We start from the raw sequence: 27,520 nt of genomic DNA on the forward strand, positions 1-27,520 counted from the left end.
TTTATCCCAGAGATTTCATTCATTTTCATTGTTTGTGTGCCCCATGGAACGGTCTGGTCACGGATAGCATGAATAGGGTAATGCTTTACAAGTAAAATAAATACATAGGTTAGTACTGGACTTTAGAGGAATGAGTAGTGTCATATATTCCGTCAAATTTAAACCTGTAAATTAAGGAATGGTCTTCTGTTTTTAGTCTTTGTTGTATGAAAACCTGCACTTAAAATGTAAAAGAATAAGTGCTGGGAGCCCAGAGGTTTTTTTCCGGAACCCCAGAGCGGCACTATCAGAGGTCAGGACGCCAAACATCAGGGCTGCAAAGTCTTGATTCTACTAAATTGCCTCTTTAATCTACCACCATGAACTCCATGCCTTTTTTTTTCTCACGCTTGCAATTCCTCCTTTGTCACTTTGCCACAACTTTTCTGTTCTCTTCATCCTTCTTTCTCCCTTTTGTATTTTTTCTATTATCTGTACTGGAAGTCTATGGAGATAAAATAAGATTGTACTATTGATTAATGTAAAAATATCGAACCCGAAATATAGGCAGACGTTATTCCAACAATCCTATAATTAAAGTAGGAAAAATATTGAATCCAAAATATCATCATTTCGTTTTGCACACAACTCCGTGTTTAAACTTGTGGCATCTGTACAAATGTCAGTTACTCTTGCGCAGCACTGACCTGCCTCTACCTGACCAGTTACCCGGTCTCTGCTTCTTCAGCCCCACCGCAGCCGATTAGGCGCTGCCTGGGGTTCGGTCTCTTAGCGCCCACCATCTTGGGTGTGGAGCAGGCGAGCGGACTAGTGCTCGGCCCCTCCCGCCCCAGCAACTACAAAATGGTCTCCCCTTACAGGGAGCGCAGCGGAAGGGCGCAGCGGGCGAGCCGGGGGCATGCCAAAGGCAAGCCCGTCTGCGCCCGTTCGGGCCAGGCCGGGCCCAGGGGCCAGTGATGCTGGTCGACTCCTCTAATATTCAGCAAACATCCTCAGACAGCTACAAACTACGCATCTGCCACTCTCCCCTGGTGCAGTGAGGTAGATTAATTCCGCTGGCATCGCTCGTAGGGCACCTAGCACTCCTGACAGCCGTAAGTATGCTGTGGGGCCTGTAAGGAGTGAGACATCCGTTCGTGTGATGTACTTGAACACACGCTCCTTGGTAAAGCACCATTTATACATCTTTATCCTCCTTACCACTGAAAAACCTGATATATTACTAATTACAGAGACATGGCTCACCACTGACTCCCACCCCGATATCCTGGCGGCCCCTCCCCCAGATTATTACATCCTCCATGCTGATTGCCCTCCAGGCCACACTGGGGGCGGGTGGCAGCCATTATACTGAAACAATTAAAATTTATCTCCACTGCTTCTCTTGTTCTTCCAGAGGTGGACAACCTGGTCATCAGTCTAGAAACAGAGGCTGTGCCCTTACACTTATACTCTTATATCGGCCCCCCCATCCCATGCCCTCGTTCCCTATCTCCATGAGTGAACAGTTGGCAAATTTAATGACACATCATGCCAGAATCGCTCTTTTTGGCGACTTTAACTATTGGTTTAACGATGAGAAAGCTGGCGCTCACGCCACGGAACTGTTCGAAGCCCTAACCAGTCTTAATCTTGTTCAACAAATCTCCGCGCCCACTCATATCAAGGGTCATACCCTCGACCATATCTGGACTCACGAGCTAGCATTATCCTGTCTAGTCATCTCCCCTTGCATCTGGTCAGATCACCATCTAATTGATACCACCATTGCTGTCAGCGGCAGGGTCAAGGACCCTATCCTGGCAGGTGGGTCATCACGCAAATGGAGCTCTTACGACACCCAAGGCTTCCTCGCTGCCCTGGCCAAGACTCGACCTACCACCGACATCGTCGCCAGTGTCGAGGCAATGGAAGGCAACATCTGCAACTGGCTAAAGATGGCCAGTGACTAGTTTGCTCCCTTCACTAAATTTCCACGCACTAGACACAGCAACTCACACAGATGGTTCTCCAGCGCCCTCAAAGAACAGAAATTGAAGATGCGTCAGCTGGAACGGATCTGGAGACGCAACTACTCCGACACCGATAGATTGCTCTTTGTGGCGGCCCGCAAAGACTACAAAGGCGCGATCTCCCTGGCAAAATCTATACACGTCTCTGATAGAATTCTCTTTGCCCATAACAAATCTAAAGAAATTTTCAAAATCATGAATGAGCTCACCACGGACGACAGAACACTTCCCACCCATGCTTCAACACAAGAGACCTGCGATGCTCTGAACTCCTTTTTCATCGAGAAAATAGTCAATATCAAGAACTCCATCCCTCCCCTTAACTCTGCGAGGCTATCGGACACCTCTCCCATCAATCAACTGTCCCTCACTGAGTTCCCTATCCTCAACCCCAACTCCCTGGCCGAGCTCGCGGCCCGTGTCAAATCAGGGTCCCCTAATGATTGCTTCAGTCCTTCAGACGTCTGTCTCACTCTACTGGATTGTATACTGCCCTTGTTGAATGCTTCCCTCAACACTGGCACGGTCCCCAGCTGCTTCAAAGAGGCCATTCTAGTGCCCCTGTTGAAGAAACCAGTTGCGGATCCTGTTGATCCCTCCAATTATCGTCCCATCTCTCTCCTGCTCTACCTGTCCAAGCTCCTTGAGGCTCATGTTACCCGATGCCTCTCAAATGTCATCGAGAGCTCCTGCTATCTTGAACCTAATCAAGCCGGCTTTAGGACGGACCATTCTTCCGAGGCCGTCATCTTGGCAGTATTCGACGCCTTGAGGGGGAATGCTGACAAAGGGACACCTCAGGCCCTCGTGCTACTGGACTTGTCGGCTGCCTTCGACACGGTGGACAATAACATCCTTCGCCACCGTGTCGGACAGGCCGGCATCCAGGGCCCTGCATTTGATTGGATTGAGTCTTTCCTCTCTGGCAGAGCACAAGCCGTTCGTCTATGCCCTTTCACGGCGGCCAGGGCACCCATAACTTGCAGAGTCCCTCAGGGCTCCTCTCTTTCCCCCCTTTTATTCAATTTATACCTCCGGCCACTGATCCACTCGCTCAAGAGGTGGGATATCAGTGTTTAACTATGCTGACGATTTGCAGATCATCTTCCCTCTCGACTCCCCCGATGCTGCTAAAAGCTTTCAAGCGGTGATGATCCACATACAGCTGTGGATGAACCATAACCAATTAAAATTAAACCCAGGGAAAACGGAGCTTATCCTTCCTGGAAATAGCCCAGCATACTGGGGTCCCCAGTTCTGGCCCAAGGAGCTGGGCCCCCCCCCTGCCCCTGCAAGCTCGGTGAAGAGCCTAGGGGTGGTCATTGATGCGGAGCTCTCTCTCAAGGCTCAAGTAGGGGCTTTGATCTCCTCCAGTATGTTCCAACTGCGTAAAATCCACAAAATAGCCCATCTACTACCGCATGCGGCATTGGTCCAGGTTGTGATCTCCTTGGTACTATCCCGCCTCGATTTCTCGAATTCCCTATACCATGGACTCCCACAGTCACTGCTCCGCCGTCTTCAAATTGTACAAAACCAGGCTGCCAGACTTATCCATAAAACTCCAAAGTGGCAATCAGCTATACCACTACTGCCCAAACTGCACTGGTTGCCTGTTGAACAAAGGGCGGCCTTCAAGATCGGCTGCCTGACCTTCAAGGCTCTCCACTGCACTAGTCCTGATTTCCTCAAAACATTGATCACGCAGCACCGCCCGGTGCGCAATCTCCGGTCGGCTCACCTTCACCTGCTGGTCGCCCATACAGTAAAACTTAAAAAGTTTGGCGGCCGCAGGTTTGCCCACCTGGCCCCTAAACTATGGAATCCTCTTTCCCTGTCAGTCAAGTCAAGTTGCTCCTTACTGAATTTTAGGAAACTTCTGAAAACCCGGCTAGCCTGCCCTTTGCAATCTCTACACTTTCTCTCAGCGCCAAGAAACTTATGGTGTCCGTGCGCTCTACAAATTTCGCCTAAGATAGATAAGATCATACAACAATATCTAAACCAAAAATATACACTAAATTAATATTGACTTTTAAAATTAACATTAAAAGTAACGACTATTGAAAATCAAAACTTGGACTAAACATCGATATAAAATAACAAGACCTATCGTTGTGCCTGGAAAAATAATCACGAACGCGGTATGATACTCACCCCATATCCATTAAACTAGTCGCTAACCAGTGCTTTAGCCATCCCTGAACCCTTAAAACAAATCACTAACCTGATGTAACACTTTTCTGCGCCCTAAATACAGATTAGTAACTTGGTGCAAAGCCCATCCCTACTTTCTAAAAGCTAATTACTAACGCGATGCGACATACATACTTTTGCCCTAATAACTAACCTGGTGCAATACCCATCCTTGCACCCTAAAAAGTAATTATTAAATTGGTGCAACATCCATCCCTGCTCCCTAAAAAAAAAAAATTACTAACCCAGTGCAATACCCATTTCTATCCCTAAACAAATAATTAATAAACCAGTGGAACACTCATGCCTCTTGCCCATCTAACCTAAAAAACAACATATAGTTTTTATATTTTTTAAATTTAAAAATTGTACATGTATACATGATGCAGGTTATTACACTACCCACCTAACCACTATAATTTCCAACGACCAAAACAATATAAACCATTATAGAAATAAGCAAGTTAAAACTTCAATTTTAAAGTTAAATTAATACAATATAATAAATTACCCACCCAAAATATCCAACTACTCCCAAAAATACAAACACTAAATGGAATTCTGCGTAAATATTAAAATAATACATTTTGAAATTGATTTAAATGCATTTAAAACAATACTCACCTAAAGCCCCCTCTGCAGCCTAATAACCTAATAACATGAAGTACATGTAATAAATTAATTATAACTTAAATTAAAATTACCAAACAAAATTAGAAAAAGTTAAGTAGTTTATTAAACTATTCACCCAAACCCTTGTAAATCCTAATATCCTGAACATAAATTTACATTATTACATTTTATATTTTATAAAAATTAAATCAAATACATTTAAAAAATTTAATTTAATAAATCACCCACCCAAACACCGAAATAACCAACATCCCCAAAATGAATTACAACAATCGGTTGCAAAAGTTAAACCATAAAAATTTTAAATAAGTAACATTTTTAGCAATTTAGTACACTATCCACCCTAGATCCTATAAAAACCTAAACAATAAATAACAAAATTACATTTCTATATTTTAAAAACATCTGAAAATAGATCTAATACAATGTAATACACTACCTACTCTAATCCCCTACAATACCCAACACCCTGAAAAAAGACACAATAAAAATGTATATAAATAAGAAACTTAAAATATAATTTACATATATCGATATATATTTGAAAAAAATATATAATTTACATATATCGATATATATGCTTAAAGTATAGCTAACGTTTTAAAATATAGAAACTCATTTAACATTTAAATAAACAATATAAAATGTACATATAAATAATACACTAAAAACAGTTCAAAACTATGGTCCCGATTTGGATGTCGGGCGGAAAGCCCTCCGACTGTCTGTCCTCGACTGCAATCACCTTTTCAATTTGAGCATGGATGCTAATTATTCACAAGTGGCATTTATCCATGGCAAACTATTGTTGTTAGTTTTTAAGATGCACATACCTGTGAGAAAAGAGAACTCTTCAAAAGGTCAGCATTTGATGCCCTAGTTGAACCATGCAATCAGAGCTCAAAACGCAAAGGACAGAAGATTTTATATTAATTTTAATTCTTTTCTCTCTCAGCTCAGCACATTTTTGTCTGTTTGGTGAATGCTCCACCACTTCTTCCCCCTCAAATATTTCTTAAACCAGTGTGTGACTCACAACAGAAAATTGCTCCAGGCATGTTGAGTATGAAATGTTTGACAGTACGCTACATAAAATATAGAAATAATATATCTTTTGATACCCGTGTCATTGTTGCATAGCTTTGTGGAAAACGCAGAGTTAAAGTGGGAAACATGACTGGGAAAACCTTTAGCAAAATTGTTGCTGTGTATAATAGCAATGGTAATGAAAACTTTTGTGAATTGACCAGGACTTCCTGTTTTTCCATAAAGCTTTTATTTCTTTGTACTGCAGGAATGGTGCAGAGAGAACTTTGTGAATGGAAGAAATATGATGCTGGTGTCAGAGGTTCGATCTCAACTCAGGGACATTTGTATAAAGGTAATAAACAGTTTTTTATCTGATCATTACTTCAAATCATACATGATGTGTTGAGACTTTCTATCCGATAAAGACTTCTATCTGCAGATTTTTCACACAATACCCCTGCCCACTGATAGTTGGTGGTGTTCGGCTTTGTGTCAGCGCCGCATGTGATGTACGCGGTACCTTTATAGGTTGCGCTTCAGATAGCACAGATCCGTGAAGAGTTACCCCTCAGTCATTTTTTGACTGGCTTTTTTAAAACTTTTTGTTGACTACTTTTTTGAGAGAATTTTTTCTCCTGGTGTGACGGGATATCCCCAAGAAACCATCTGATTTCAAACCATGTAGTACCCGCCAAAAGCAGATGTCTGTGACAGACCCCCACTTGGTCTGTCTGTGGTGCCTCAAGAAATACCATGATTTGAAGGCCTGCTAGGATTGCTGACCGAGGCACCCAAAGGTGTTGAGGGAACGCTCCCTCAAGGACCTTTCCACCCAACGTCGGGCGACCCTGCCACAATCAAGATCTCAGTCGCATGGAAGGTCAACTGACGGTTGGACAATTCTCAACCAACTGTCATCTCAGTCGTCAGGTAAGTCACCTCCAGAGTGCCTACAGGCCCCATGGGTTTGGTAGTGACCTCTACTAGATTCCCTCCGGTGGGTGCGCTCTCTGTGTCATTCAAGACCCTTGGATCCGACGCTAGATCCAAAACAGCTTCGCCTGCGTGATAGACTGAGACATTCTCTGATGCCCTCTCCTGTACCAACGCCCAGGGCGCCGTAGACGCCATACCTTTCGTCCTTAACTCCGACACGGCGCAGGACAAACACTGTGCGATGTAAGTCCCAGCGCCATGCCTTACGGGTCGGAGCCAGGGCCTTTTTTCTTTGACAGGCCTGGTCAGGGGATGAAGGGGAGTGGTATGGCTATCCTGATGAATATCGCCATCAATTAGATGATACCCAAAACACCTGGTATGAGGATCTGGTGGATGCCAGTGAGTTAGACACCTCACCTGACACTGACCTGGTCTCCCCTCCTACTGAGGCGGCGATACTTTCACTATAATGTCTTGAAAAAGGTGCTTCAGCGGAGGGCTGCCCTCATTTGTACCCTTACTCTACTTTAACAAAGCCTTCACTGACATCTTCCTCGGACCTTGTCCAAGCCTTGCACTGGGGCTCCTGTGCACAGGACGATTGCCCGCCACCACACCCCGCTCCAGGGGATCCCAGTTTCCTCACCCAGCACTATACCCCAGAGAGCTTGGTTGTCCAGGAATCCTCTACTTCCAGAATCAACCCTGGCGTGTTCCCTGATAAGGAATTCAAGAGGTCATATACCTTAGAAAGAGAATGTTGTGCTCTGCTACCTTAGCACTGCAGCACTGAACACCCTGTGATTCTTGGGCCATCACTCCCACACGATCTGGGACTCAGCTGCACAAGTGTTGCCCATGGTCTCGAAGGAGGCCAGAGCCATACTCTCTCAGGTTATTACAAACAGGAGAGGCGCAACAAAGTTCGCAATTCGTTGTGTCTGGACAGGACTGACTCGCTAGGCAGAGCATTTTCTTTGTTGGTGGCCCTTCGGTGCCATGCATGGCTGAAGACTACTATTTTACCTGTTGATGTCCAATCATCGGTTATTTGCATGCCGTTTGATGGCACCCAACTCTTCGGAGAGAAGGCTAACTCATCGCTAAAGCTCTTTAAAGGACTCCAGAACTACGGGCAGATCCTTGATCCTCTCTATGACCCCTCGTCACTCCCATTCCACAGAAGGGGTTTCGAACTGTCAGTACCCTCCTATCCACCACGGCCAGCAAGCTTCCATTACGTTTTGTGGCCTAGGACACACTTCCCACAGACCACTTGAGACCGGTAGCGAGAGGTCGTTGCAGTCCACCACTCCCCTGGCAGTCGTATCCTCCAAGCACCTTTAATTTGCGGTTCCACCATTGCGGGTATCTTGTGAGGATACAGCATCACCTGCTTCCCTGGATGTCAATAGCATCAGGCCGTTGGATTCTACAAATTGTACAAAGGGGCTAAAGTCATCCCCTTTTTTGTTACCCCTCTACCTATGCCAACCACTTACGACCAGTTGACGGACGACCACCATTCCTTATTCTGCCAGGAAATGTCTGCTCTCTTGGCCAAGGGAGCTATAGAGTGGGTGCCAGCATCAAAAGTAGGTTGTGGTTGCTATCCCCACTACTTTCTGGTGCCCAAGAATGACCAAGGCCTCCGTCCTATACATGACCTGCTTCTTCTCAATCTCTTCCTCAAATAGGAGAAATTAAAAATGCTCATGCTCACTCAAGTTCTGTGTGCCCTAGATCCGGGAGACTGAATGGTGGTATTAGACTTGCAAAGTGTATACTTTCACATCCCCGTCCTGCCTGCCCACAGACGTTAACTGTGATTCACTCTGGGCCAAAAGCACTTTTAATTTGCTATGCTCTCCTTTGGCCTCACCAGCGCCACTTGGATGTTCACCAAGATGATCGCGCTGGTTGCAGAACACCTGCGGATGTCCAGGGTTCCAGTCTCTCCGTACCTCTACGATTAGCAGTTAAAGATGGGGTCACCCCAGGAAATCGTCTCGCACCTCCAGACTATGGCGTACGTCCTGCACTCCCTCATGTTCACTATCAATGTGTCAAAGACATACCGGACTCCCTCTCAGACGCTCTCTTTCATCGGAGCTGTTCTGGGCACAAGGCAGTTTTGTACTTATTCTTACGAACAGCGAGTCCAGGATATTCAGGCTATGATACCAATGTTTCAACCTCTATACTAAGTGTCTGTAAGACAGACTCTGAGGCAGTTGGGCCTCATAGCCTCCTGCATCCTGCTAGTGTAACCTGCTCGCTGGTTTATGTTTGCTCTGCAGTGGGACTTGAGTTCTAATGGCCTCAGCATTGGGGCAGTCTTTCCGACAAGGTCCAGATCTCAGAGGGAACTGCAGCAGATTTGCAGTGGTGGCTGACGAACCAAGTTTGGATCAAATGCAGAGCACTCTCCTTTCCTTAGCCGGAATTGACTGTATTGGCAGATGTGTTACTCCTGGGCCCAGGTAGCCATTTTGGGGAGGTGAAAATCGGAAGGCTCTGATCTCTGGCAGAGTCCAGGCTCCACATAAACTTGATGGAGCTTTGAGCGATTCACTTTGCATTGAATGCCTTTCTAACCTCCATCAAGGGAAGGGTATTGCAGGTGTTTATGCTGCAACAAGCAAAGTTGAGTGCAGAAGTGGACCCTTTGTCAGGGAGTTCTATGTCTCTGTACATGGCTGGAACAGCAGGGCATCTCCCTGTTGGCTCAGCACTTGGTAGGATCTCTTAATTCCAAGGTAAACAAACTTAGCTGTTGATGCCTAGCAGTTCACGAATGACTTCTCCATCCGGGGGTGGTGCCAGGTCTCTTTGTAGAGTGCGGAGAGCCTTGGTTAGATCTGTTCGCCCCTGCAGGTAAAGCGCAATGCTAGCAGTTCTGTGCACTGGAGTTTCAATAGCGGCTCTCGCTCTGACACTTTTTGTCTTGTGTAGCTCTGGCTCCTGTACACCTTTCCGCCAATATCACTTTTGCCCAGAGTTCTCAAGAAGATCAGTAACAACCAGGCTCAAAATTATTCTTGTGGCTGCGGATTAAATACAGAGTCTGGTATCCCGAGCTGTTGAGCATGAGCATCGGTCCTCCAGTCAAGCTGCCTGTAGAGAAGTGCTCTTTTCGACATGGTCACCCTCACATTTTGCCTGGTATAGGATGTGGTTTCAACTGGAAGTGCACTGGGTTCCTGCTAACTAGGTCCCCAGTGCCAGATCTCTTTCCCAAACACTGTACGATTGTACCCCAATGGACAATACCTTCAGCACCCTCTGTAAGTCCATAGTTGAGGATACCCCTGGTACATGGGGCCTGAGGTACTAAAGAGGGTCCCCAAGGACAGCAGCATAAAGGATCCCTCACTATGATCTTACAAAACTGTGTTGTCTTGGTGCAGGCAAAAGTGAAAATACAACATGGCACACAACCTGTGTGCCATGCCAGCAGACACTGACTGCAGTATAGAAAAGCCACACCTACAGCAGGCCTTATAACCCTAAGGCACTATACTACATTTTAGGACTTACCTGCATGAGCAGATATTCTCCTGTGCTGGACAGTTCCATTACTGCCTGCTCAAGTGAACAGGGGAGCCATTTCAAAGCATATGCTGGTTATGGGTACAAACGGGTTCCCCAGCTACATGATGGCTTTACTGAAAATAGGGATGTTTGGTGTCGGACATCTCGAAAATAATAAACCCACACTGATGCCAGTTTAATGTTAATACATGTACACAGAGGGAACCTTAGAAGTGCCCCTTAAAAACCCATCAGTTACTCACGTGCTTATAGTTTGTTTTTTGTCAGCCTGCCACCAGATACTAGTTTCTGACCCCCAAGGGTGAAGGCCTTTGTCCCCCCTCCGACTCCCCCACCGACCCAGAATGACCAGCGGATTAGCATTCCAAGGCATGGGAACTTCAAGGAGCCCACCTCCTGTGGTATGGCAATCTGGCATCTCTCACTGGAAAAGAAACCGACTGACTCCCTTTGTCCAGAGCCCTTTGGCACCTGGACAGGCGGGAATATTAGCTAGTCAGATAGGCATGTCCACCCTCAGGAGAGTGCAACCCCTAAGGTGGGCTACCTGAAGTGGGGGCAGCTTTTCAAAGATACCCATCTTGGTGATGGCAAAATTGCGATTCTCCTATTAACATGACCCGAGAATCTGGATTTCATTAAAGACACGGAGGCTAACATTATGCATTAATCCTTTAATGCAGCTCACAAACAGCCGCTTACATCACAAAGACTAGAATAAGAACAAAGTGACATCATAGTATCCATAAAAGGCATGTGCCAGGGAAGATCAGCCTCTTTTAAATGCCTCGAACGACAGGTCAAGCTGCAAACGAAGAATACATCTTAAAACTTGAACGAAGTATTGTCCAACCTTGGAAAATCCATGGAGATTCATCAATTCGTATTGTCTGGAAGAAAATAAAGCAAATCAAGAAAGGCACAAAGTAACCTTCAGAAGAAGCAATAAGAAAAGCATAACATAAGGTTAAAAGGGCATGAAACATTGAAAACATTGTAAACCAAATCAATCCTCAATTTCCCTCCAGGGAGGGACGGGAGGGATAATGTTAGCCTCCGTGTCTTTAATGAAATCCAGATTCTCTGGTCATGTTAATAGGAGAATCGCAATTTCATTACAAGACAGGAGGCTACATTATGCATGTTGGTATCCTTGAATCACAACGTCAGAAACGTGTTCAATTGGTTTACAATAATGATGGGCAAAGGTAGAGGCATTAGACCAATCAGCAGCCTTAAGGATCGCATCCAACTTACCACCCGACCAGTATGACTTGCTGGCCATTGCGCTTCTTAGTGAATGAGCTTGAAATTTAGAAAGGTCAATACCAGCGAAGTTCATAGCCAATTTAACCCACCTTGCAATAGAGCAGGATGAGATGGTTTTAAAGGGTTTGACATAGGAAACAAGAAGTTGATTTGCATCAGGAGGGCGAAGATTAGACATCCTGGAGTCGTATTCCTTCATGCAATCAACCACACAGAGTTTTTTGCAAAAATCAAAACGTGGATAGAAGATAAAGTCAGACATGGTTTTAGTTCTCCTAAAGATTTCAAATTTAACACCAAACATGTCATAACATCTATTGGAGATGTCCAGAGCTTTAACATCTGAAACTCTGCGACAAGAAACTAAACAAACAAGAGAGGCAAGCTTAATAGAAAGACATTTCCTGTTAAGGAGAGAATTGTCAGGCCATGAACAAAAAAGGTCAAGCAGAAGTTTAACATCCCAAACAGATTGGTATTTAGGGCGAGGAGGCCTTTTAAGTCTAATACTCTTGAGTACTCTACAAATGATAACATTCTTACCTACCGTCTTACCGTTGACAAGAGAATGTCCCGCTGAAATTGCAGATCTAAAGCAATTAATTGATCTATAGGAGAGACCATTGTCGAAGAGTTCTACCAAAAAGTTAACTATGTTAACGATAGGAGCCTCCACGGGATCCAAGTTCCTCTCCAAGCACCAACGAGACCATTTCTTCCAGATGTTATTATATCTGTAGTGGGTTCCTGGTGCCCATGATTCACCAAGGAGAGTGAGAGCAGATGACGAAAGTCCAGACAATTGGTTAGATTGCCTGACACTTTCCAAGCAAGAAGGTTCAAACTCCCTGAAAGAACCAGGTGATGATCTTCTCTGTTTGCGTTTAAGAGGAGGCCCTGAGTTGCGGGAATCAGGAAGGGAACGTCGCAAGAAAGTTCCAGAGCTGTGGGGAACCAGGCTTGAGACGGCCAGAAAGGAGTTATCAGGACAAGAGAGCACTGTTCCTGTCTCACTTTCTGCAGAACCCTTTGAATCATTGCGAATGGGGGAAATGCGTAAGGGCGAAGAGGAGCCCAAGGCTGGAGAAAAGCATTCACAGCCAGAGCACCCGGGTCTGGCATCCAGCTGAAATACTGAGGGAGTTGGAAGGTCAACCGGCTGACGAAAAGGTCCACGTCGAAAGGACCCCAGAAGTGATTGAGGGAATTGAAAATTGTCACATCTAGTTTCCAATCGCTGAAATCTTGAAGGAATCTCGAGTTCCAATCCGCGGAGATATTGGATTTCCCTGGGAGATATTCCGCCTTCAAAGCAATCTTGTGTTCCAGACAGAACATCCAGAGTTTCTTGGCCAGATTTGATAGGTCCGCAGACCTCGTACCACCGAGTCGGTTGATATAAGAGACTGCAGAAACGTTGTCCATCTTCAGAAGGACAGATCTACCCTGAAGGGAGTGTCTGTAACTCATAAGAGCATAGAGACCAGCAGTCAATTCTAAAAAATGTATATGGTGAGAAGACTCTGAATGGGTCCATACTCCACCGGTGTCTTGGTCGAGGAGACGCGCTCCCCAACCGTGAAGGCTGGCATCTGACTCCAAAACAAAGTCCGGGGTCGAGCCGAAGATAGCCCTTCCATTCCAGGCGTCCAAATTGTCCAGCCATCAAGAGAGTTCCAGTTTTGCTTGTTGGTCTAGAGAAACATGGTCCCCGTTCCAAACACCGGAACGAAGTGCATTGGCTTTCACCCTCTGGAGAGCACGGTAATCCAGTGGACCTGGGAAGATAGCTTGGATCGAAGAAGAAAGTAGACCCAGGAGCCTGGCCTATTCTCCGAGAGAGAGAGATTGTTGTTTCCGAACAAACCTGATCTCTCTCCGAATTTTGGCAATTTTCTTTTTGGGAAGTAAGAGGAGACAACTGGAGGTGTCCACAGTGAAACCTAGGAATTCTAGGGATTTTGAGGGCGTCAGAATGGATTTTTCCCTGTTTATAATGAAGCCAAGGTCCTCTATGAGGTCCATGGAGACCTTGAGATCTTCTAAGACTTGTGCATGAGTTTGAGACATGATGAGGATGTCGTCTAAGTAGATAATTAGTCTAATACCTCTTGCTCTCAGAATGGAAACGATTGTTCTCATGACCTTGGTGAAACACCAAGGGGCGAATGAGAGACCGAAAGGGAGAGCCTGAAATTGAAAGAGGTGACCGTCCCAAATAAATTGGAGAAAGGGTTGATGTTCCTCGGCCATAGGGATGGTAAAGTAGGCGTCTTTTAAGTCCAATTTGACCAGCCAATCTCCGTGAAGGAGAAGGTCCCTGAGAAGATGGATTCCTTCCATCTTGAAGTGTCGATAAACGAGGTATTTGTTTACCTCCCGTAGGTTTATCACCGGTTTCCAACCTTTGTCCTTCTTCTCGACTAAGAAGAGGGTACTTACAAATTTCTTTTGGGACCAAGGTACCTCGATAATGGCACCTTTCTTGTGCATAGAGGAAACCTCCTCCCTGACGATTGCTAGATGTTCTAAAGGAAGGTCTAGAGGTTTGGGTGTAGTGGTCTGGTAAGGGTGTCTACAAAATCTATCCTGAATCCCCAAACTGTCTCTAGAACCCACGGGTCCTGAGTAAATCTTTTCCAAACGTGAAAAAAAAAGTTTGAGTCTTCCCCCGACCCTGGGAGGTGAGAGAGACGAAAGGGCACTTACTTTGAGAATTGTTGTTTGATGCTCCACGGGAGGAGAAGCCTCTGCCACGGGAACCGCGTCCTCGTTGAGGGTAGAATTGTTTGTTGGAAGGGTATAAGCCTCTACCGGTAGCACCTCTTCCTCTGCCGGATGAGAAGGGCCGGAAGAGCGGCCCCTTCTTCCGGCCCGCCCAAAAACATTTGTTGGAAAGACTCTTCTCATGTTGTTCTGGGCCCTATCTAAAGCGGTGAAGGTGGCGACATATTTCCCGATTGTCTTGATCATATCTTCTCCAAATAGGAGACCTTTAGGCTTATTGGAGGGCTCTTTTTCAGCGAGGTCCCCAAGTTTGGGGTTAATCCTGTTGAGGATAGTTTTCCTTCTTTCCATGTTAAGACCGGAATTAGCGTTCCCTAGGAGCACAATCGCCCTCTGGCTCCAACCTCTTATTAGCCCAATGTCAAGGGGAGTATTCAAAATATGAGATTCCTCTGCTAAATCAAGGATTCTGGTAAGTGGGCCGAGGACATCAAGGAGGCGGTCTTGGCAAGCCTCAAGGGCTCTTTCCAGGCCTTTCCTGGGATCCTTTCCCAGTTTAAATAAAAACTTTATTAGGTCTGGGTCTAGATTAGGGGTCTGCCAGACCTTATCGTCAATCCATGGTCTCGGGCATTCGGATCGCATGGTATTGCGTGTATCTCTTTCAAGAGTATTCCTCAGCCACTTTGTAATAAACTTAGCGACATGGTCGTGAGGGAACCATTTAGAGCTATTTGGGCGGGAGATGTTGTTAGGGGAGAACATTTCTCCACCTAAAGAGTTAAGAATTGCGTCTTTAGAGGAAGGGGAGGAGTCCGCCTCAGAAAGCGCATTTAGATCCATGTCGTCCAAGTCGTTATCGTCAAGATCAAAAACGAACTCGTCATAAGGCTCATCATATACTTCTTCTACATCGGAGTAGGAGTCTGAGTCAGCACAAGCACTTTCACTAATTGTGCCGCTGAGGGCACCTCCCAAAACTGTGCCGCCAGGGGCACCCATCCTTATTGTGCCGCAAGGGACACCAACACCTTTTGAGGCTCTATGGCCTCCCATACTGTGTGAGGTGCTAGGACCTCCCATGTCAACTGGGTTAGGAATATTACCAGTAGTGCCTAGATTGTGCTTGACTCTCTTAGTGGCTTTGGATAGGGAAGGATCATGTGTTGTATCGCCTTCAATACTTAGCGCTCTTTTACGAGACCTGACCTCTTTTAGAGTATTAATCATGCATGATCTCATCTCTTTTTTAAGAAAATTCTTAAAAGAATCGCTAGTGTGGGTAGGGGAGCTTGCGACAGCGTCGTCAGATTCCAAGTCAGACATAATGCCAATATATGTCTGATATATAATAATATATAAAGGGAATAAAGTGGTACAAAGGATTGTTATCTAATGTTAAACAAGCATTTGCAATGCAATGGTCTCGGCATCATTAAAGGTAGAGCAATTGGCATTGCTTATGACATTTCTTTTTTTTCTTTAAATCATAAATAAATGGCATTGTCATTTACATTGCCAATACACACCACTCTGCACTCAACAGCACACACCACTCTGCACTCACTGCTCTGCACACTCACTACTCTGCACACTCACTACTCTGCACACTCACTACTCTGCACTCACTACTCTGCACTCACTACTCTGCACTCACTACTCTGCACTCACTACTCTGCACTCACTACTCTGCACTCACTACTCTGCACTCACTACTCTGCACTCACTACTCTGCACTCACTACTCTGCACTCTGCACTCACTACTCTGCACTCTGCACTCACTACTCTGCACTCTGCACTCACTACTCTGCACTCTGCACTCACTACTCTGCACTCTGCACTCTCTACTCTGAACTCACTACTCTGCACTCTGCACTCACTACTCTGCACTCACTACTCTGAACTCACTACTCTGCACTCACTACTCTGCACTCACTACTCTGCACTCACTACTCTGCACTCACTACTCTGCACTCACTACTCTGCACTCACTACTCTGCACTCACTACTCTGCACTCGGCACTCACTACTCTGCACTCTGCACTCACTACTCTGCACTCTGCACTCACTACTCTGCACTCTGCACTCACTACTCTGCACTCACTACTCTGCACTCACTACTCTGCACTCACTACTCTGCACTCACTACTCTGCACTCACTACTCTGCACTCACTACTCTGCACTCACTACTCTGCACTCACTACTCTGCACTCACTACTCTGCACTCACTACTCTGCACTCACTACTCTGCACTCACTACTCTGCACTCACTACTCTGCACTAACTACTCTGCACTAACTACTCTGCACTCACTACTCTGCACTCACTACTCTGCACTCACTACTCTGCACTCACTACTCTGCACTCACTACTCTGCACTCACTACTCTGCACTCACTACTCTGCACTCTGCACTCACTACTCTGCACTCACCACTCTGCACTCACTACTCTGCACTCACTACTCTGCACTCACTACTCTGCACTCTGCACTCACTACTCTGCACTCTGCACTCACTACTCTGCACTCTGCACTCACTACTCTGCACTCTGCACTCACTACTCTGCACTCTGCACTCACTACTCTGCACTCTGCACTCACTACTCTGCACTCTGCACTCACTACTCTGCACTCTGCACTCACTACTCTGCACTCACTACTCTGCACTCACTACTCTGCACTCACTACTCTGCACTCACTACTCTGCACTCACTACTCTGCACTCACTACTCTGCACTCTGCACTCACTACTCTGCACTCTGCACTCACTACTCTGCACTCTGCACTCACTACTCTGCACTCACTACTCTGCACTCACTACTCTGCACTCACTACTCTGCACTCACTACTCTGCACTCACTACTCTGCACTCACTACTCTGCACTCACTACTCTGCACTCACTACTCTGCACTCACTACTCTGCACTCTGCACTCACTACTCTGCACTCTGCACTCACTACTCTGCACTCTGCACTCACTACTCTGCACTCTGCACTCACTACTCTGCACTCACTACTCTGCACTCACTACTCTGCACTCACTACTCTGCACTCACTACTCTGCACTCACTACTCTGCACTCACTACTCTGCACTCACTACTCTGCACTCACTACTCTGCACTCACTACTCTGCACTCACTACTCTGCACTCACTACTCTGCACTCACTACTCTACACTCACTGCTCTGGTCTCACTGCTCTGGTCTCACTGCTCTGCACTCACTGCTCTGCACTCACTACTCTGCATTACCACTCTGCACTCACTACTCACTACTCTGCATTACCAGTTGGCTTAAGTTCACTTAAGTTATTAAAGATGAGCAAACAGGAAAGGAAATACCTAGGTACTTCTCATGGTGGCAGCGTGGTGGGGACGCTTGATCAGTTTATTCTTAGGGGACCTCTGTACCGAGCATCTGTTGTCTCTGGTCCAGTTATTAAATAGGAGATCTTCCCTAGGGACTATAGCTACAGCTCGCTCGCCAGCTCATCAAGATGTAATCATTATTATACCATCGACTAATATTGAGGTTGGCGTTGAAGTTCCATATCCCCTTGGAACACTAGAGGATTCCCCAAAATCGCCACTGACCCAAAGTAACATTACAGCCAGCGTCTCTACACGTGCATCTGCCACATCCCCAAATAAAAAAACCTCTACCAAATGATTAACTCTGGAACCGGCAGTAAAAAGGAAGCGGGGAGGAGGACCACAAAGGCCTTGTAGAGCCTTGTAGAGCAAAAGTGGCAAGGTCGAACAAAACCCGTGACAGTGTCTCACCCGAGGAGGGCAGTCCTATAATTAATGCCGATTTGGTTGATGGTGATACCAATTATGCAGCGGGAAATGGTATTAACTCGAACTGTGACTTAGAACAGTGGAAGACATTTGAGAGTATTTTAACTACCTTGCTATCTCCTATTACACAAAAACTAACCAAGATAGAGGAATGTTTGGACAATTACGAATCTCTGGTGAGGTCAAGGTTTGTTGTAAAAAGGGATAACATCTGCAATACACACACACTTGGATCGACAAGCTTTTATACCCAACGAGCTGCAAGCGAAACCTAACGTGGGGCGGGACTGAGAAAACGAAACCTATCGTGGGGCGGGACTTCCGTTTTGTGAAGCCCGCGCCCACGGAGTGCCTGGAGGAGCACCGAGGGAGAGCCCCGCGGTCGGAGGGCCTTTGACCGGTGAGCGGAGCGGGGGGGGGGGGGGGGGGAGAGAGAGAGAGAATGCCTGTATGTCTGCGTGTCCGGAGGGCCTTTGACCGGTGAGCGGAGCGGGGGGGGGGGGAGAGAATGCCTGTATGTCTGCGTGTGTGTGTGCGCGACGGCGGAGGGGTGGGGGGCGGGGTGCGACGGCGGAGGGGAGGGGTGCGACAACGGAGGGGTGGGGGGGGATGCTCGGTGCACGTGTGTGTGTGTGTGTGTATGCATGCGACGCTGGGTTCGCTGTATGTGTGGGTGCGTGCGTGCATGAGCGCTCGTGTGTGTCTGTCGCTGTTTCTGCGCATGCGCGTGTGGTGTAGCTGCTTCCCAGGAGACAGCAGCTGAGCGCGTTCGCGAGCGCGTGGCCAGCGGAAATCGCCTCCAGAGAGGCAAAGCGCGCGACAGACCCTGTCTCCTGGGAAGCATCGTCCCTGACATAAGATCTCGGCGGAGACGCGCTTACGCGCGTCTTTTAGCCGAGACCTAAAAATAGGTTAATCAATATAATCCGAGTTCTAGTAATGAAATGTACCAGTTAAGGACTCCAATCAAATGTACTCTCTATTTAAAATGCCCCCCCTTTTTTTTTTTATATATTTTTTATATAATGTATTTCCAAGAATGGTCCACGTGTAAATAAGGTAAAAAAGGCTTTCCGTTTGCCTTAGCAAGGTTAAGCGATCGAAAAAACAGCTGATCGTCGGTGAGGGGAGCCTTCTGGAGCAACTGACGCGCTCGAGAAAGGGAACCACGAAGGAAAGAGGAATGACCCTTGGGAGGCAGGGTGCGTGACGCCGCCGCTGCCGAGGGTCATTCCTCTAGTGCGGGGATGAATGTGCTACGCGCGAGGCACCGGTTGTTGGGAGCGCGAGGTAGGTGCCAGGCAAACGATTATTTTATTATGTATGTTATGTTATGTTATTGTTTTTTATTGTGCGCACAGCTGCTCCAGCTAAGGAGCGTCCTGGCGCATTGACAAGGCAGGACATAACATAACAGGAACCTAAACATAACCTAAGGGGCAGACTACAACAAAAAAGTTTTAATGGCTTTCCGGAACGCCATGAGGTTCTCCAACAGGCGAATTTCAACCGGCAGAGAGTTCCACGTTGTTGCAGCTTTGACGCTGAAGGAACGTCCCCCCACACGGCAAAGCCTGTATCTGAGAACCACAGCCAAAGCCTGGCCTTGAGAGCGGAGAGTGCGCGAGGGAACATAAAAAGAAAGAAAGGTGGACATAATCTCAGGGCCGATACCTCTCAAGATTTTAAAGGTCAGGCAAAGGACCTTGAAGAGAATTTGCTTCCTCACTGGAAGCCAGTGCAGGGAGCGAAGGACACTTGACACCGGACTGAATCTGGGCAGGCCGACAATCGCTCTGGCCGCAGCATTTTGTACCCGTTGCAGGCGGGTGAGCTCCACCTGGTTGGCCCCAACCAGGAGAGAACTAGCATAATCCAGGCGGGAGATGACCGTGGCCTGGATTACCAGTTGCCTAGTTGGGGCATCGAAAAATTTGAGAACAGGTCGTAAGCCTCTCAACAAGCCAAAGCAACAGGCAGCTGTCTTTTTGGTGTGACCAACAAAGGTAAGACCAGCATCCAACCAGACCCCCATATTTTTCAGCTCCGACACCGGAGTTGGAGTTGGTCCCAACTCTGGCGGCCACCATTGATCCCCCCATAGTTCCGCTCCCCTTCCTACAATCATAACCTCTGTCTTAGTGGCATTAAGCTGGAGACAGTTTCCCGTCAACCAGCTGGCTCTCGCTAATGGGCCAAAAGGATCGCTCGAGGTAGGCGCGAGGCAAGGGATTACTCTATTATGTATATTTCCTTTGGAGTAAAAGGATCGCGTGAGGTAGGCGCAAGGTAAGGGATTAATTTATTATGTATATTTCCTTGACAGGATTGCGTAAGCACGCAGGGCGCGGAGATGAGGGCGAGAGGGGGGAAAAAGTAACAAAAATACAGACAAGCGTCACGAAGGTGAGGGGAAGACAACCATAAATTGGAAGTCTTTAGGGAGGGGGGTTACGGAGAGGGTAACGCCACATCAGAGGGTTCAAAGACTTAAGTATGGCAAACATAGGAAACGCTGATAATAGGAGAATAAGTAGAGATAATTTCCACAAAGCTTAAAGGCTAATGGCATACGCTCTAAACATTAGGTATAAACTTATGGTCAATAAGCAATATCAATAAGCAAATATAAAGAAGATAAGCAAATATAAGGAAGACTTCAGTAAGAAAGGCAACTTATCTGTTTGAGAGCCGCATTTAAAAGAGGCTGATCTTCCCTGGCACATGCCTTTTATGGATACTATGATGTCACTTTGTTCTTATTCTAGTCTTTGTGATGTAAGCGGCTGTTTGTGAGCTGCATTAAAGGATTAATGCATAATGTAGCCTCCTGTCTTACATTTTAGGACTTACCTGCATGAGCAGATATTCTCCTGTGCTGGACAGTTCCATTACTGCCTGCTCAAGTGAACAGGGGAGCCATTTCAAAGCATATGCTGGTTATGGGTACAAACGGGTTCCCCAGCTACATGATGGCTTTACTGAAAATAGGGATGTTTGGTGTCGGACATCTCGAAAATAATAAACCCACACTGATGCCAGTTTAATGTTAATACATGTACACAGAGGTAACCTTAGAAGTGCCCCTTAAAAACCCATCAGTTACTCACGTGCTTATAGTTTGTTTTTTGTCAGCCTGCCACCAGATACTGGTTTCTGACCCCCAAGGGTGAAGGCCTTTGTCCCCCCTCCGACTCCCCCACCGACCCAGAATGACCAGCGGATTAGCATTCCAAGGGAGGGGAGCTTCAAGGAGCCCACCTTCTGTGGTATGGCAATCTGGCTTCTCTCACTGGAAAAGAAACCGACAGACTCCCTTTGTCCAGAGCCCTTTGGCACCTGGACAGGCGGGAATATTAGCTAGTCAGATAGGCATGTCCACCCTCAGGAGAGTGCAACCCCTAAGGTGGGCTACCTGAAGTGGGGGCAGCTTTTCAAAGATACCCATCTTGGTGATGGCAAAATCAGGAATTCAGGTACATGTTATGATCACATCACCCAGGAAGTGGTCATATAGGGAGTGTAGTAACCCCAATGGTAGGTAGCCTATTGGCTACTACCCTACTCTCCCCTAACACTCCTAATTTCAGTATTTAGGGGAGCCACTGGCACCAGGAAAGCAGATCCTAATTACCTACAAAGTAGGACACTGAAGAGCTTCAAAAGCAAAGACCGAAGAAGAGCAACTGGCTTGGCACTAGCCCTACCTGTCTGTTTGCTGTTCCCCGTCTATTTGCGCCAAAGTCGACTACATCCTGCAAACTGCCGTGCCTCCAAAACCTGAGAGGATGGTGAAATATTTCCGATGGCGTGCCTTCAATAAAGATTCAAGGAACACCTGTGGAGTAGCAGAGCTGCTCCCCTGCATCATGCATGCACCCTGGGAACCGTGAGGACTTAAGACCCCCATATACCCGACACCACCAAGCACCACTGCACCCAATCCCCCAGCCCAGGTCGAAGTGGTCAAATAGTGTTAGCTGAGGATCACCGGAGAACCCAGTCGCCACTTCAGAAAAACTGAATCTATTTTAGAGGTTGTTAAGGTTACTGAAAAGTAGCCGCAGGAATGGGCAGAATTTTGTATTGGTTTGTAAGGAGCTTATACAAAGATGGAACAAAGCATTTCTGAACTCTTTTTTAAAATAAATTGATACCTGAATATATTGGGAGCCAGGATGGAAACATTTGACAATTTGCAGAGGGGCATAAGGTCTCAGAGGTACCTGGGTGTTCCACCCGAGATTCCTGCTGACCAACTCCAATAGGTAATGGAGAAAGTGCTTGCATAGTGACTGAAGGCAGCGAGTGATGAGACCAGGCACCTTAGAAAAGAGGGCTTAGAAGGGGGCCAAAGTCTAGAAAGGGCAGTAGGGGCCGAACGATGGTTGAGCTGACATACTCGGAAATTATGGTCTTGATTCTATGGTTAGTGATTCACCAGAAAACTGTCACGAATAGTGATCTCTGCATCCCAGTCTTCCCAGGCTTGAGCCATGAAACATTAATAAGGAAATATTCCTTACTGTACATTAAAAGGGACTCAACATTAAGGTTAGGCTTCTCCTGGGTGTCCAGTGCATCTGAAGGTGGATCACCAGAGGAAAATGGTTTTGCACAAGTAGTTACATTTTCCTTTTTCCTCCTTTATGGTTGTTTACCCACTGGAGAGGTCTCAAGGGTGTAGACCGTTGGATAGTATAGGTTGTAGTTTTCTATTGGTTGCATGTGGTATAAAGCCAAATGTATTGTAAGTAATTGAATGTTGGTGGAGAGTTTATTATTTCTGGTTTGTTTTATGTATGCAGTGAATACTTGTATAAAATAACTTAAACTTAAAATTTGAGGTCTGGTTCACATAAATAAGCATTTGAGTACTGGAAGCAATACTACAGGGCTACTCTTTTGCACACTCTTTCATGCCATTGTGAATCAGCCCCAAAACAACCAACTCCCTTGTAGTACGACTTCAAAGAGTACACAGCTATTTCTGCTTATACTAACTGTGTATGGATATTCCCGTTTTATTCCCGTGTTAGACGTTTTGGACCAATTCATTAAGGTATTTAAGAGCATGTAAAATCCTACTGCTGGAGTACTATGATTAGACCCCATCGATTTTGCCTTTCCACCTTCTAGTCATGGAAGTTGCCAGACTACAAACTGAAGCTTTCCAGGGATTGATCCCCTGATTGGCCCACGGAGAGAATATAGAAGAGATCTCACCAGATTTGGTAAACAGGTTGTTCATGTCATAACCTCGGACATTCCATTCAAGCCTTTCACGGATCATGTGCTGTATTCACTCAGTCCAATGCAGCTTAAGCCAGCACTCTGACCAGCTCTTCAGCTCAGAGGACCCCCTTCTAACTGAATCGGGTCACTGCAGATTCTCCACATAGTACCAGAGAAAGCCTAGTAAACACCAGACGAAGGTGCTGCAGCTAGCAGAAGAGCAGCGAGGCGTAGATGGGGAGCACTTGCATTCATTCGGTGTATACTATGAAGTATATTTGTTTTGTAATGTAATCCCTTTTTTATAACCAATTTAATATGTCTGTGTAAGTGCTGGGTTAAAAGCACTAGAATTACATACATGTACGGACATGCAGACTACTGCATCACGAGTGTACTAAAGTATTCTACAAAAGTATCCCTTCCTGTTTTATTGAATTTCACAAAACTATGTTGTGTGTTAACTCAAAACCGGGAGGTGAGGCAAATCCTCTTGGTCCAGTGTAATGTGACTATTGGGATTATTAAAAAGTATTGTGTAGTCTTACTTGCTTGTTGGTCATCTCTGTTTTACCTTGTGTATTTTGACAGCTTTCAATGCCAATAGAGTCATCCCGGACAGATACTGGAAATATCCGCCAGTGTTTGGCGCATGGCCTTTTCATGAACACAGCAGAGCTGCAGCCCGATGGCACATATGCCACTATCGATACCCATCAGCCGGTAGCCATCCACCCCTCCTCGGTCCTGTTCCACTGCAAGCCAGCCTGCGTTGTCTACAATGAGCTGCTGCACACCTCCAAGTGCTATATGAGGGACCTATGCCTGGTGGATGCCGACTGGCTCTTTGAGGCCGCGCCCGACTACTTTCGCAGGAAATTAAAAACATCAAAAAACTGATTTATCAAACTGATTTTCTGTTTCAGTGTTTTTAATAGAATGGCGGGTGGTTTCTTTCTTTATTTTAAAATCTTCAAATACGAAAATATTGTTAGGCAGGTCATATATAATGTATGCTTTTCATTACAATGCCAGAAATGACTAGCATTGTAGAATAATCATAATCTATAACAAGTTACATACAGATGGTTTATTGTGTTGAATATTTTATTAGAATGCCTCATCGTTTACTTATTATAGGTTATTAAATTAATCCCTGAGGTTTGCTACTTTTCGTCCACAGACCCATGTTCTTTATCTTAAATGTGCTATGAAATAGGAAAGATTTTTTTTCAGCCTGTCATTTTATCAGACGGTGGTGCTACTTTTTAGCTTTCAGCTCATCAAATATAGATAAGTTTTCACCAGCCTGATTTTGATTTTAACCTGTTTTCATCTGTGCATTTGAAATTCGCTCACTATTGTGATGAACTGAACAAAGGTTTCCCAGTGTACATCTTGCATGGTATTATTATTGAGTCTTTTGGCTGATAATTATGTATCAAGCATCTATAAATGACCAATCACAAACAGCTGTGTTATATTCATTGTATGAAAACTTAGGATAAGTTACCTATGTTCAAAGTTTGTAGAAGTAAGTGGGCCAGATCACCTAGATAAAGAGCTACGGTGGTAATTTTGCTAGAAAATAATGTCTTAATACAAATAGATATAAAATCGTAGACTTATTAGCAAAACACATATCCTACATTTGCTTGTTAAAATGTCCAAAAAGGGAACCACCCTAGAACATTTGTTTCACATGTTTAATTTAATTAGGAACATAAAATACAAACCATGGCCTGCTAGCAGACATTTCTCGTTAGCTTCCAATTTAATAGGAACTGCACTCAGTTGTGTTTTAACAATTGCAGAGCCCATATATTATTTCCATGGTATTTTTAAAATACGAAGTGACATTCTGGGTCCCTCAATATCCACTTGTACTTTCTTTCAAGCATAAAATAAGCATGGTTATATGTCTACCAAGTGCTGAAAGGAGCTAGTGCTTTTAGAATATGAATTCTCCTCATAGAGCCCAACTGAACCTATGGCGACGGACTCCATCCAGCTGTGCGAAGGTGGGCATATTGAAACACATTTGAATCCCCACCTGCAATTTCTAAATAGGCTGTTAATATATAATTGCACAAAAAAGAGCCAATTTTGAAGTCCCTCATTCTGTAAAATCTCACACAAATGAACACACTTTCAAAGAACTCTATTGCTTGATGCATTAAGCCTGATTTAGTACTTTGCAATCGCTGTATAGTGTGCTGCTTATTTAGAATTGGGCTGGCAAATTACTGCCTGACAGCATTTTTGGATTTCTTTCTTGAATGCAACTCCAGTACTTCATTTTAGTTAGAGTACTGTTAGGGAAGTCTACTTTAATGTTTTTATGTGATGTTATAAGATAACAAGTAGAATGCTACCTCTTTTTTATGGAATATCTGAAATTGGCACAAGTTTGTGACTGTCAGACTTTTCAGTGTGTTCACAGACCCACCTTCTATGATGCAACAGACTTTGCATGTTCTCTTCGCTTTTCCCTGCACAGTTTGATGTGCATGGATCCAGCATGGTATCTTAGAATCCACTGTGTACGTGTAAGAATTCACTATTCCTCATCAATGTTAAACTTTTGTTCTAGACCCAGGACCTGTAAATGGAAGGTTTTTCTTGTGTCCACCACCCTTGCTATAAGACTGATTTATCAGCCTCTTCCAAACCATGGCCGATTTAAGAAAGGTTTTCTGCATGGTTATAATGCGACTGACTCAGAGATGGTCATTAACGGAACATCACCATTTTTAATTAGAACAGACATTCCTACTGCATTTTGGTGCAGCTATTTCCTTTCGCTATTGGTTTCTCGTGATGGCTCCTCTGATACTTAATGGGCACAAAAATAAAACTCAAAGGCTAAATTACTTTCTTAATTAGCCTGTGTTTCCCCCTTATAATTTCCATTTGCACTTTAACTCTGGGCTCAAATGGCTGACAACCATAACTATTTTTGACAGCAGAATAAACTTTAACATGAGGCTTGGTGGCCCCAAGTCCTATCTTAAAACTGACATCGGTATAAGTAAACTGAAAAAGTTAAATCAAGAGATACCCATTGTAGGTCCACCAAAGTGGAGCCACACCAGAGTGTACATAGTCACCATGTAAATAATTCTGAAAAATATCCAAATAAAAACCAAAATTAAGTGAATTGTCGAGATTACTGCATTGGCTAGTACTTTGATTCGGGTCGAAATCCTGAGCCAATAATGAACCTTCCAACTTATCTCAACAGTTAACACTTTTATCACCATCCACAGAAGAGGCCAGTATTGCACAGCCTTGTTCCTAAATTATGCCCTTAGCTACAAACAATTACTTCCTTTGTATATGCCTAGTGTTTGGGCAGTGTGGGGAAATTCAAACACAAAGATGAGGGATGAAATGCTTGAAAACATTTTAGCAACTGGACGTCACTCAGGTCGCATACCTTTCCATCATAGGACTGCAGTGCACAGAGGACCTGGCAGCGCAGCTCCGTCTGCACCATCCCTAGTGGATGAAGACTCATTTCAGTATGACGGGTTCCAGGATTTCTTGACACTTTTTGAAAATGTCGGAAGGAGAAAAGGCAGTGCAAGTTGGATTACAGAAATCATTCTTGTTCTCAGGTTGCCACAGTTTCTACTTTCTAGTGAGAAAATTACATTGATGCATTACATGTCTGATATTTATTACATATTAGAGTAAATACGTAATGTTCCTAAAATAGCATTATTCTGTGTGAGATCCGAATTTGTCTTTCAAAAAGTGGGTCCAACATATAACCACTAGCTGGGCAAGCTTGAGTTCCAGGTGCATCCAGAGATAGAAAGCATAGCTTTTATGAAATTACAGGTGCTATAACCGACTGCACTTTTGGCTGGCAAGCATACTGCAATAGAGAGTAATTCTTTAGGAATCCTATGCACAGCAGGGAGTTCTAGAGCACTGTTTATAACCTATTACTGTAATTAAAAACAGCGTTGCTGCTGTAAATACAATGTAAAGCACATTCTGTTGAATACATTTTAGCGGACACGGAGCGAACTACATTTTGTGAGTCCTTTAAATGTCAGTAGCTTCGTGTCTTAAAGTAAAGAAACCAGAGTTGAAAAAATTAAGTCTCCGTGTTT

General features: G+C 45.2%; 1 protein-coding gene across 1 annotated transcript in view; it reads left to right on the forward strand.

The window, feature by feature from the left end:
• Nucleotides 1-27,504, forward strand: part of DHX33 (DEAH-box helicase 33) — a 153,267-nt gene extending 125,763 nt beyond the window's left edge. Inside the window, exons 11-12 of the mRNA XM_086950277.1 lie at nucleotides 6,136-6,222; nucleotides 23,988-27,504. Of these exons, the coding sequence (XP_086806403.1) occupies nucleotides 6,136-6,222; nucleotides 23,988-24,296 (396 nt within the window). The 3' untranslated portion in view covers nucleotides 24,297-27,504. The remainder of the gene's footprint in view (nucleotides 1-6,135; nucleotides 6,223-23,987) is intronic.
• Nucleotides 27,505-27,520: the final 16 nt, after the last annotated feature.

The sequence above is a fragment of the Lissotriton vulgaris genome, unplaced genomic scaffold (genome assembly GCF_964263255.1).
Source record: "Lissotriton vulgaris unplaced genomic scaffold, aLisVul1.2 SCAFFOLD_686, whole genome shotgun sequence".
NCBI lineage: Eukaryota > Metazoa > Chordata > Amphibia > Caudata > Salamandridae > Lissotriton > Lissotriton vulgaris.